This window comes from Furipterus horrens, unplaced genomic scaffold (assembly GCF_987537825.1).
Source record: "Furipterus horrens unplaced genomic scaffold, mFurHor1.1.pri manual_scaffold_8, whole genome shotgun sequence".
Classification (NCBI taxonomy): Eukaryota; Metazoa; Chordata; class Mammalia; order Chiroptera; family Furipteridae; genus Furipterus; species Furipterus horrens.
In genome coordinates this window covers 110,903,383-110,915,222 of record NW_028327178.1, presented here as the reverse complement: position 1 = coordinate 110,915,222, position 11,840 = coordinate 110,903,383, and the positions used below count along the sequence as shown (strand labels likewise).

General features: G+C 64.4%; 1 protein-coding gene and 1 long non-coding RNA gene across 2 annotated transcripts; both read right to left on the bottom strand.

Annotated features, from left to right (window-relative positions):
- Nucleotides 1–40: 40 nt before the first annotated feature.
- Nucleotides 41–1,551, bottom strand: ABHD16B (abhydrolase domain containing 16B). Its single transcript, XM_090285358.1, has one exon. It carries the CDS (start codon nucleotides 1,540–1,542, stop codon nucleotides 130–132), a length of 1,413 nt encoding a protein of 470 aa, XP_090141484.1. The 5' UTR covers nucleotides 1,543–1,551; the 3' UTR covers nucleotides 41–129.
- Nucleotides 1,552–9,411: 7,860 nt separating this feature from the next.
- LOC150003828 (uncharacterized) lies at nucleotides 9,412–11,488 on the bottom strand. The gene is made up of 2 exons (XR_016512690.1): nucleotides 11,226–11,488; nucleotides 9,412–9,735 (listed from the first exon to the last, which is right to left on the bottom strand). It is a non-coding gene; the product is annotated as an uncharacterized LOC150003828 (long non-coding RNA).
- Nucleotides 11,489–11,840: the final 352 nt, after the last annotated feature.

The window sequence follows — 11,840 nt, the reverse complement described above, 5'->3', positions numbered from 1 at the left end:
GTGTTTGAGGGAAGCAGACACTAGGTCGGGATCCCCAGAGCAGGCCAGCTTTACTGGTTGGGATGTGCGGAGGGGAACAGCTCGGAGGCCCCGACGGTGGCCAAACGCTCGGTTGCCGCAAGGCCCCGGCTACAGCCGCCAGGGCCACTGGAAGTCCTCGGGTTCCAGCGGACTGCAGTGAGTCGCCTCCACGTTCTTCAGGTGTTTGCGCGCCAGGAATAGCGCGAGCTGCCGGCGTCGCCGCCGGCTCAAGCCCTGGCCCACCAGCCACGGGAAGGGGAGCCCATGCGGCCCCCAGGCCTCGGCGTCCTCCCGCTCGTCCTCACAGCGCGCGCGGTAGGAGCGCAGCAGTTCCAGGCACCACTCGTCGTCCACGCGGTGGCGCGCATAGAGGGCGGCCTCCTGCGCCACGCTGCCGGCGCGCAGCCAGCGAGTGACGACGGCCAGGCCCCCGCGGGCCACCACGCCGGGGTAGCGGTGCCGCAGCAGGCGCAGGAGCAAGGCGTTGCCGCGGTTGCCCTCCACGTCGCCGGACGCCAGGGGGCGCAGGGGGCCCGAGGAGCTGACCACGGCGTCCCGCGTGCGCCGCAGCAGCAGCACTGGCCCTGGGTAGCCGCACAGCTGCTCGGCGACATTGAGGTTGAAGTGTTCGCGCACAGTGCGAACCACCAGGCCCTTCCAGCTCTGGGGCATGACCTTCAGGGCCAGGGGCACAAGGTCGTCGAAGGTGGCGTCGAGCACCAGCGCACCCAGCTCCGGGTAGGCCATGGTGGCCCAGGTGGCTGTGAAGCCACCGATGGACCAGCCGTAGATCACCACGTGTGCGGGTGGGAAGTGCAGGCGGTGCAGCGCGTACTTGACAACCACGTCCATGGCGTTGGCGTCGTGCTGAGGGAACGGCTCGCCGGTGCTGCCCCCGAAGCCCGGGTGGTTCCAGCCCAGCACCGAGTAGCCAGCCGCCAGCGGCGCCGACAGGCAGCCCATCTCATAGAAACCTGCATTGCCTTCGCAGCAGATAACCAGGCGCAGGCCGCGGCCCTGGCTGCCCGGGCTCTGGCGGCGATCCATGAACATGGTGTCAATCTCGTTGCCGTCACTGGCCACCAGCTTGGCTCGCCGGCCGCGGTAGCGCTCCACGAGGCACTCTTGGCCCTGCTGCAGCAGTGGCAGCAGCGCTCGGCTCATCAGGAACATGGAGCCGGGGTACACGAGCCAGCGGCCCAGCGAGTGGGCCAGCGCGTAGCTGGCGAGCTGGCCGGGCAGCTCGCGGATCTGCTGCAGCAGGCACTGCATCTGGCTGCGTGACCCGCGTGGCGACCGCCCAGGTGCGTCCCCGCCCAGCGCGGCATCCTGGAGAAGCCACACGCCTGCTGCGGCCGCTGTGCACGTCAGCGCGCGGTGACCGCTGCCCCCCGCGCCGGCGGCGCGCACGTCGTCCCAGCGGAAGTCCGCCGGCCGGCTGTGGAAGTTGTAGGTGGAGCTGGCAGTCAGGTAGATCTTGAACACGTGCACCAGCGCCTTCACGAAGCAGACGACGCACATGGGCGGCACGGCTACCAGATGCTCCGCGCAAACCCTGGTGCGCAGCCGCAGGGCCCGGTGCGGGTGGGAGGTCCAGGCCCGCCCGGCCCAGCCCGGCTGCAGGGGGAGCGCCGCTTGGCTCCGGGCTATCTTGGGATGGGCCTCCTCCGGGCTTGGTCTTAATGGCCTTTATGACCTGGGCCTTCCAGGGGCGGTGGCCTCGGCACCAGCCCACTTTGTGAGTCACTGTTGCTGGGGGGCGAGGTGACACCCTGCGATGGGCTCACAAAGGGCTCCCAAGCACGGGTCCTCAAGTTCTGCCCCACCCCTGGGACACAAGCCTTAGGACCCCCAGGTGGCCACACCCTCCCCATGCCCTCCTCGCCTGCATCTCCACTGTCCCAGCTTCACCCACCTCCTGCCCCTCTCCTTAAAACTGAAGGTGGACAGAGAGGTGGGAGATCAGCAGCCTTAACCTCTTATGAGAGGAGGCCTGGGTCTCCCTGGCAAAAATGCAGGCCTTGCTCTGGGACGGTCCCCCCTCGGGAGGTGCCCACTCTGATGGGACAGGGAGCAGGGGGCAGGCTGGTGCAGCTCCCGGGGCAGGCTGTGGGAGCGTTTGCAAAGACAGACTTGTCTCCTGGAGAAGCTGGGGGTAGCAGTTCCCTGACCAGGCCTATGCGAGGTGCCCCCCCCCCCCTCGCCCCCTGCACCTGGAGGTCTGCCTGCCGGCGGGAAGCCAGGAGGCAGCATGTGCTCCAGGTCTGCAGCCCCGCCCGTCCACATGGTCCTCCTCAGGAGAGGGGGTGGGTGCAGGCTGGAAACCCCCGCCTGTGCTGGATCCTCTTTCCAGCGGAGGCACTGACCCTCTCCAGGTGGGCCCTTCCCGGCCAGTGTTCCTCATTTTCAGCCGCTGGTCAGCCCTCCTCCCCCTCAAACCACCCCACAAGCTGTACCTTCCTCTTTTCTAGAGGGCTCTGGTGGGTTCCCCTTTTTCTCTACCAGAGAGGGCCAGCCCACCTGAGAGCAAAGGTGGGAGGGTTAGAGGCCACAAGGAGAGCCAGGGAAGAGCCAGATGGGGGGCTCATGAAACAGTTGCCTGGAGCTGAAACAGGAATTTGGCAAGCCAGGCCTGCCTCTGAGACCCCGTCTTTTGAAGAGGGAGCTCCAGGGCCAGCAGCCATTTCTGCTCTCTGGTGTGTCAGGGGTGGGGGGGCGGTGCCAGCCCTGTCAGCCCACCCCGGCTTTGGGCAGCAAAGCTGAGGACAGGGCCGCCCTCAGGGGCTGGGGGCCGGAGGGGTGATGGGCAAGGTGAGTGGGTTGGGAGGGATGACTGTCCCCCAGGGTTTCTGGATAAAATACAGACTACCCAGTTAAATTTGAATTTCAGATAAACAACAAATACTTTTTGAGTATAAGTATGTCCTAAGTATTGCATGGGACATAGTGGATATCCTGTTTGTAGGTTTGTTTGTTGATTTTTGCTAAATCTGGCAACTCTGCCCCCTGCCCCCGCCCACCCACCCCCCCCCAGCTGCTGAGACCCAGATTTCCCAGCTCCTATTCCAGGTTGTGCTGCTGTGCTCATTGGTCCGGCCCCGAGGACCCAGAGGTGTCTCGGGTTCTGGGGGGAACCTGTTCGTGTGCCCTATAACCACCTCACCCCTTCACTGGGTCCTGAGGTGCAGTGGGAGGCTATCCCAAGAGGGAAACCTCAGAGCACCACACCTGGGATCAAGGGATGGATGGAGGTGCCTGTAGGGATTGGTGGTCCTCCTCCTCCTGAAACACCCACCCTGGCCCTTTGGTTAGGGGAGGAGATTGAAACCTTGGGAGAGGGCGGGCATTTATTATGTCATAAACTCAGCCTCCTGGGGAGGAGCAATGCAGACCCCGAGGCCCCTGGCTCATTTTGTGAGGCCAGAGGAGTGACCCAGCAGGGCAGAGGGCCTCATTGCATCCCCAGCCCAAATCCAGGCAGACACAGCAGACAGTGGGGGTGTCCTGGGGGGCTGTCCACACAGCAGGTGGGACACACCACATTCTGTTTCAATTCTCCAGGACTCTCGTCCTCCTGGGGAGTCCCCCAGCTGGCTTTCCCTCAGCCAGGCCCACCTGCCCTAGGCTCCCCAGAAGAGCAGGAAGTGTGTGGGGGGATTCTGAAGGGCAGAGGTCAGCAGGCTGGGGCTGCTGGCCCCCTGGGGCCCTTCCCTGTGTCTGGCCTGGGCCCTGGCCTGCCCCCCTAGCCCTACCCCCAGCTCCTAGGAGCCTGAGTGCCCAGAGCCACCAGTTCTGTGGAGACAGGAAAGCATGTGACAGGAAGGGAGCCCTCCCACTGTCCCCTCCAGAAGAGCCCCCAGACTGGCCAGTGTTCCTCATTGACGCAGTGACCTCTTATGCCCCCCATCTGCTCAGGGAAGGTGGGGCTGGGTCCCCAATTGTCAGTTCTCAGTTCCACGAGGCAACCCCCCCCCACCTCTCAGTGTTTGCAGGCAGACATCTAAGTATGCACCCCCACCCTGGAGGCTACTGGGCTGTGTGACCTCTGGCCTCCTCTACAGGATCCCCCCCCCCCGCCCCGCCCCATGCAGGCAGTGCTCCCTCCTGGCCAGTTCTGCTCAGCCTCCCCAGAGGCTCTGATTTATGCTGCAGGCTGCAAAGTCAACCTTGGAGAAGGAATGGAGGGAGAGAGAGAAAACCAGTCCCAGAGGCTGGAGGGGCTGGGGCCGGGATCAGAGTTCCCTGGCAGAGACTGTCCAGCTGGTCAGCTTGGCCCGGGGCACTGCTCCCAGAGCCCTGGGCCTCGGGAGGGGGAGCTGAGTCTGCACAACGCCTCTGCTCAGGAAATGGGGTGCAGGGAAGGTGGGGGCTGGCTCAGAGCCTGAGGACAGGAGGGGACGCTTCCTGGCGGATGTGGGGTCAGAAAAGGGGCGGAAATGACCACGACAGCTGCTGAACATCTGGAATCACAGAATCGCCCAGCGCCCTCAAGGATGGTGGGTCGGTGCGGGGGCGGGCACATGCCCGGTCTCGCTTCCTGCCTCCCCTCAGAACTGGCTCGGTCTCTTCTCACACTGTGCGGCCACCATCAGGAGAGAAGTCTGGGGAGGGTCAAGAGCCCTGCAGCCCTGGTGGGGGCTGAGCTCCAAGGGCGCCGTCCCCTGGTGGTGCATGGTCTGCGCCAAGTTCACCCAGTACGGTGTCTGCTGGAATTGTGCAGGCGCGGCCTGGCTCCTGGCGCGACCCTTGGAACCCCACACATGAACTTGGGAAGGTTGCTGCACCTGAGCCCAGTGTCACTCCTGGCTGGGTACCCCTCAAAGCGCACGGCCACACCCCTTCGACACTATAACACCCAGTACAGGGTTTGATGGGAGGTGAGTGCTTAATGACTGTCCTGTTATTCAAAATGCAGCCATGAGAAACGCTCTAAAAGTCAGCGGTCCCTTCTGCACCGCTGCCTGGTGTCCAGACACCCTAACCTGGGCGTGTCCTCTCCCGGCTTCTGCTTGCCTACGAAGTGCACAACGCGCAGTCCAGACTAGGATGCTCATTTTGATCACCCGCACCTGGCAGCCCTTGGTACCCTTCCCGGTCCCCCCGGCGCCTCCTGAATGGAAGGGGGTGCGTGTTCTCAAGGGCAGGAGGTCTCGCTGGATCGCTTTTCTAAAAGCTGGTGCCAGCCTGGGAGTCCTGCGTGGGTGCCCACCCGAAGCAAACAGATCAGCTGGTGCTTTTAGTATTTGTCGTCCCTAGTTTAACGACTAGTTTAATGACCCGCTGACGAGGCTGGCACCAGAAGTGCTTCCGCCAGCCGGTGATCCGCCCCACTTTTCACTCTCTGCCCCTTGGAGACCCCTCACCTGTGGGGCCCTGCCCCAGGCGCTGGGTGGTGGCCAGAGAGAAACTACAGCCTGGATCTCAGACAACCACCTGACTCGGGTGGTGCGGGGTGGGGTTGGGGGTGATGGATGAATGGAAAGGGTCAGGGACCCTCTGCCTGCAAGTTGGAGTAGCCGCGGTTTTCCTCGCCAGCGCCAGACCCCAAAAACCAGCAATAGGGCGGGGAAAGACCACCGTCCCGGGTCCCAGACGGGCACCCAGCCCACCGCTCGCCGCCAATCGCCAAATCCGAGCCCACGTTTCCTCATACTACCCTCTGGTGACAACTTGGACTCCACGGGAGCCGAGGTCCCCGGAGGCCTCAGAGGTAGCCTTTCCTGGTTCCCCCAAGTCGTGGAACCATCAACATTTTTCACGAGGTGGTGAGGCCGCGCGCAAGGTGGAAGATGTCATGGAAAGGGCAGTTCACACAGCGGCCCTCGGAAAACGGAGGGGCGACCTGGCGGCCCCGCCCAAGCGCCCGTCACCCTCCTCCCGCCCGCCCGCGGCTTGAGGCTCCGTCTCCTGGGGCGGGGCAGCCGTTTGTGCGGGCCCCGCCCAGCATCCCTGTCCAGCGGTCACCCCCAGAGTAGAAAGCGGTGGCGTGGGGTGGGGGCATTGGGGTCGCGGAGCTGAGCCCTCCCAGTGCCAGGAGCCCCGGGTAGGTGGTCGCCGGACCCGAGTCCCAGTCCCGGCTGGGAGCCGAAGGGCGCTGCACTGAGGCCTCGCGGCTGGCAGTGGGGACCCCCGGGCCTGCCTTCCCTGGCGCGCGTCTCCCACCTGCTGGGCCGCGTGGGCTGAAAGCTGCCTTCCGCTTAGGCCCCGGGGCAGGGTTCTAGGCTTCTGAATGGGGCTCCTTCATGTCCCTGAAACAGCGGAGCGCCAGGCCTTGCGGCCACGCGGGCACTTCTGGAGACCCGGGCACCCGAGAGTGGATGGGCAGGGGCCTGGAGGCTGGGGTCGGGGGAGAGTCAGCGCAGAGTTGAGCGGGACCCTGAAAAGCTGCCGTGGGCCTCGGATGGGGACGGCCACTGTGAACTCCGCTCTCCAGCGGCAGGACGGGACCAAGGGCCAGGATCCCCTCCGCCCCGCGGGGCTCCCAGCTCGGGGAGCCGCTGTCCTTGGGTCCCACCGCCCGCACCTCCCGAGCTTGCTCTGAGCGGATCTAGGTTACAGCCTTCGCGGCTCCTTCTGAGTCTCCTGCACAGATTAAAAACGGCAACTGTCCCAGAGCTGACCCCAGGGGACCCTGGAAGCTTCCTCCCCCACCCCCTCGCTCACAGGCGCTCTCTGTTCTCAGCGTCTGCTGAACTCTGGGGCGGCACTCGGAGGCTCTGCTCCCCCACCCCTCTTACCCCACCGGTCCCTGGGGATCTGGGACAAGTCACGCCCACCGCAGCCGCTCCAGCCCACCTCTGCGGTGGGTGGGGGCAGGGGCCACTCCAGGGCGGGTCCAGACAGGCAAGCCCTTCTTCCCTCAGTCCCCTCCCCTCCCTGCTGCCCCCGTCAAAGCGGACAGAGAAGGGAGGAGGCAGAAAGGGGAAGAAAGGGAAGCTTCACCCCAGCCAGCGACCAGAGGGGGCCAGCAGGGGTGCCCCACCTTGGTTCCTGTGGTTTTTCTAATGGGGGTGCACTCCAGGGTGACCCCACCCGGACACCCCACACATCGTACAGGCTGGAAGGCATCCCAACTCCCGGGGGCTCTTGCACCAGGACGGGATCTGGGGGACCCAGAAAAGTGTCGGCTTTTGCCCTGAGCCCACCCAGGAAGGCGGTGCGTGGGGAGGGGGAAGAAGCAGAGGAGAGAGCCTGTTAATCCCCTTGCCAGTCCCCCACCCTGCCCTGGGGATCCACACTGACCGCAGGGCTGCCCACCCCGGGTGGCTTTGAAGCTGCTGGAGCCAGACTCAGCTGCCAGGGGTTCGTGCTCACCCCGCCCCTCCGGCTGGCTGCGTGGGAGCTGGGGAGTGACCGCAGGGCCGCCAGCGGCCTTTGAAGTGCTGGGGTGCGGCTACAGGAAGTGGGCAGCAGCCCACCCAGGCCCTGGGCCCACCCCACCCCAGGCCTTGAGGCCCTGCCCCCTGGGATCCCCAGCCATCGCCACGTGCGGGCCCCCTTGGCTGCCCAGGTGTGCGTGGGGTGTGGAGACCTGAGTCGGGAAAGGAAGGGAGGGGCTGTCGGGTGACAGTCTCCCCAGCCTCTGGGGCCCAGCCCCAGCCCCGGCTTTGCCCCGTCTCCCTCAGGGGAGGCAGTGGGGCCAGGATTTGGTCCCTCTCCCTCAGCTAAAAATAGCGGGCCTGGACTTTGTGGAAAGCCCCCAGGCAGGGGAGGAGGGAGCAGGGCCTGCAGCTCGGGGTGGGGAGGACAGAGGCCAGGCAGGAAATGCCCCATGCCCTGCCCACCCCCAGCAAAGACTCCTGAGGGTCAGCAGGTCCATGGGCACAGCCCCCCGGAAAGTCCCAGAGGGGCCTTCAGATCTGCACGGGGCAGGGGTCTTCTGATCCCTCCCTCCGGCTGGGCCCCAAGTTTCAGGGTGGGCTTCCCCTGCCCAGCTGACCCCTCCTTGGCCTGGGCTGATCTCCCCTATTGATACCAGGAGGGTGGGGTAGAGGTAGCTCTTTCTCTCTGTCACTCCGCACAGATGACCTTCAGCATCCCGACAAGAGTCACTCAGCAGAGGGTCACCAGGGCGCGCTGCACTGGTGGCCAGGGACAGGGCTGAACCCTCCCCCCCCTCCACCTCCCCCCGCCTCCCACAGGGCAGCGTCCCGGCAGGGAGCAGTGGCTTAGGTACTGGTAGGAGAAAGTGGGAGATGCCACACGAGGCTGAAACTGCTCCTACTTCCTGTATTTTTGAGAGAAAAAAACCAAATCTCAACTGGGTAAGAAGGAAGCCAAAGAGAGGGGAAGGCCCAGTGTTTGGGAGAAAAAAGGGTTGGCCCTGGAGCGAGGGGTTAAGTGAGGTGTCGCAGGTGAGGGAGGGAGGGGAGGAGGCATCAGAAGAGGGGCCCCCGTGACGCCTCCCCACGAGTTTAGAATGTTGGTACCTGACACCTCCAGGGGGGAGACAAAGGAGCCTCCCGAGCCTTCCCCACTACAAACACCACGTCCATCACTGCCAACACCTGCTGCCGCTGCCACCTAACTGGTCATGTCCATCCTCGTCGTTACCTCTGCTGCGTCCAGCTCCATCGTCATGTCCCCGTCGGCAACAGCACCCAAGTGCCCCTTCACAGGCCCTGCCACGCTTCCCTCAGGGGACAGAGGCCTGTGAGAATAGTCGTGGTCATGGCAACGGGCGGCACAGGTGAGGCCTGTACCCAGGGGGGCTGATGGGGGCAGGGGGAGTGCAGGCGGAAGACAAGTAAAAAGACTTAGGAAACAGAAAGCGCGAGAGACCCAGCAACCCCACTCCAGGTATTTACCCGAAAGGAGAGGAGGACTCATGCACAGAGTTGTCCTCAAAGGCTCCGCAGGACGGGAGTCATGGCGGCTCTGAGCTGGAGAAACCCGTGTCCGTCCTGGTGGGTAAGTGCAAAGAATGGGGGCGCACTGCAGGTGCAGAGCACGTCGCAAGCGCATTGTGGTGACCGCACAGTGCGTGATTTCGTTTACATGAAGTCCTGGGAAAGACACAGCTAGAGGGACAGTCAGTGCATCAAAGGTCGGCAGGGCCTCGGCGCGTGAATGTCAGGGCGGCTGGGGGTGGGGGGCGCTTTGGGGCTGATGGGACGGTGATGGTGTGGCTCTGCATTTGTCAGAGCCCATCAAATGGTACGCTTCACGTTGGTGACTCTGCCCTGGCTGGTGTGGCTCAGTGGATTGAGCGCCGGCCTGCAGACCAAAGGGTCACCAGTTTGATTCTCAGTCAGGGCCCAGGCCTGGGCTGCGGGCCGGGTCCCCAGTTGAGGGCTTGTGAAAGGCAACCACACACAGATGTTTCTCTCCCTCTTTTTCTACCCCCCCTTACCCTCTAACAAATAAATAAAATATTTTTTAACAAATTGATGAATTCGTCATATGTAAGCTATATTTCAACAAGGCTTCGTTTTTAAGAAGACACAAGGATTGTGAGGAGCCATGAAGAACATGAGGGAGGTGACGGGGAAGGAGGTGGGTCCGGGCAGCTGGCTCCTCGGTGGAGGGGCCCCTTCCCTTGGGTAGGCACCGCGCGTGGCCTCGCTGGGTCGTGTGGAAACTGGCCGTGCCTGACCACCCCTTCGGTCCTCGGAACCTTAGGCGAACAGAGGCGAGTGGAGGCCCAGGCCGTGTGTCACGGCGGGCCACTTCACAGGCTGTTTTCAGGTGAGATGTTGCCTCCTGCTCAGGTCCCTGGAACAGGTCGCAGGCGCTCCCGTGAGGCGCGGGCACTGGGTGTGAGACTGGGGCCGGAGGAGGCCTCCTGGACAAGCCGGGCGCTCTGGTCTGGATTCACCACAGGCCAGCACACAAGGCCCAGGCCCTGGTGGCCTGGATGTGGTGACCACAGGAAGCCCTTTCATCTGTGGCCTTCAAGCACCGCCCAGGACCCTCATCTCCCCGGCCAGCCAGTCTGAGCTCAGGGTGGCAGCTGGGAGGGGGCCGGGCTCAGCCGCTCTCTGGGGGAGGGGTGCAGGGGCAAGAGGTCCCCCTGGCTGTCAGCCCCACTAGACTCTTCCTGGGTTCTTGTCCTGGGCAAGGGAGGGCCAGAGCCAGGCTGAGGCCTCCCCCCCAGGGCAGTGGGTCCCAGGACCCACCTGAGGACTGGGCTTCCAAGTGGGAGGGGCAGGCCTCCCACACGGCCTGACCGTGTCTCTCCCATGCTCCCCAAGGATGGCCTGGGGCTGGGGCCACCAGCGTGAGTGTGTGGGCCCCTCCACAGCCTGGCTGGCCAAGGTGGGGCCTCGCGGTGGGGGGTTCAGGGACTGGGGTGTCTCATTGGTACTGCTTTGCTGTCCTTGAAGTCACTGTTTGAAGTAACTGGGACAGGCTGTCAGGGGCCCTGGTCAATCTTGGAAGTAGTGAGCCCCAGGCCCCTGTGACCTTTTCCCCCCGTGGCCTTGACTGGGGCTGGGAACCTCCGGCCTGTGTCCTGTGTCCTGCCAAGAGGATGTCCTGTCCTCCAGGCCGGCTCCCCACCCTCCTTTATCCCTTAGGCCTCCAGGGTGGAGGTGGGGTGTGGGGGTGGAGGGGAGCTGGCCTTCAGCCGGCTCCCCTCACTGCGCTGGGTTCTGTGCCCCTTGCCTCCCCCCCCCAGCTCCCTCCTCCCCCTGGGCCCGGATGTGGGGGACAGAGGCCCCAGACCAGCACCTGGGGTTTTTCCAGGGCGGCAGGGTGGGGGCAGCTGCTCCACGGAACAAAGGCTGGGGGAGGAGAGGGGAAGTGGGGAGCAGGGAAAGGAAGGGGCTGAGCCTGCTCGCAGGCACCTCTCCATGAACTGCCTCCCCTGTCTCCCTCCTGGGCTTCCTGTCCTGAGGGTGTGGGGGAGCCCCTCGGGGAGGGAGGTGGGAATCAGCTCAGCTGGCCTCGCCCGAGCCGCCTCTCATCATGGGGGTATCAGTGGAAAGGGTGCTGAGGGACCCCCGGGTGGGCTGCGGGGAAATGCCTGAGCAACCCCACCTGCGGGGCCTTTCCCACAGCCGTCGATGAATAGGACCTGAGGGTCCTCCCTACGCCCCCGTGCTCCCTGGGCACCCGTGTGTGTTTCCAGGGTCAGGAGTCTGGGGAGGGCTGAGTGGGCGTCTGTCTGTGCAGATCTGAATGTGCCTCTGAGTCTGTGTGTCTGACCTGTTTGTGAGCAGGTCTCTGGGCATGGGGGGGGGGCTGTATGCGCATGTGCCTACCTGTGCGAGTGTTTGAGGTTGTATCCTGGGCCTGTGTCTGAATCTCTGGGTATCCATATATGTCTGTACGTTGTGGGGTTCAGTGCTGTTTCCCCTCTAGTGTCAGTCTCCCCAGAAAGCCTGGACCCCGGGAGGGGTGAGGACAGGAAGGCAGATGCTGGGCCCTCCCTCAGTCCACCTTCTGCACAGGCAGCTCAGCTGAGTTAAAAATAGCCTAAAAATAGCCCTGGGGCCTCCGGGTAGAGGAAGGGGTAGAGGCGGGAGGGAGGGGGGAGGCGCCCCTGGCCCTGTGGGTGACAGGCGGTCCAAGGCCAGCAGGCCAGGCTTCAGCAGCGCCCGCGTCCCCGCCTCCGCCGGGCCCCACCTGGGAGGCTGCGGACCCCCACCCTGCCTGGCTCCTCTGGGCCTGCTCTTAGGACAGGAAGCGCCCGCCCTGGGCAGTCAGCCTGTCCCTGCGCTGAGCGTCCCTGGAGACGTGGGCGGGGCAGGGAGAGAAGCAGGGGGCCCAGGGAACTCTCCAGCCTCGGAGAGGTTCAGTGAGGGGCTTTCCTATCACTCTCAATTGAAGTATCGCATACGTACAGAGAAGTGCTCACGCCTGACGTATGTGCTCAG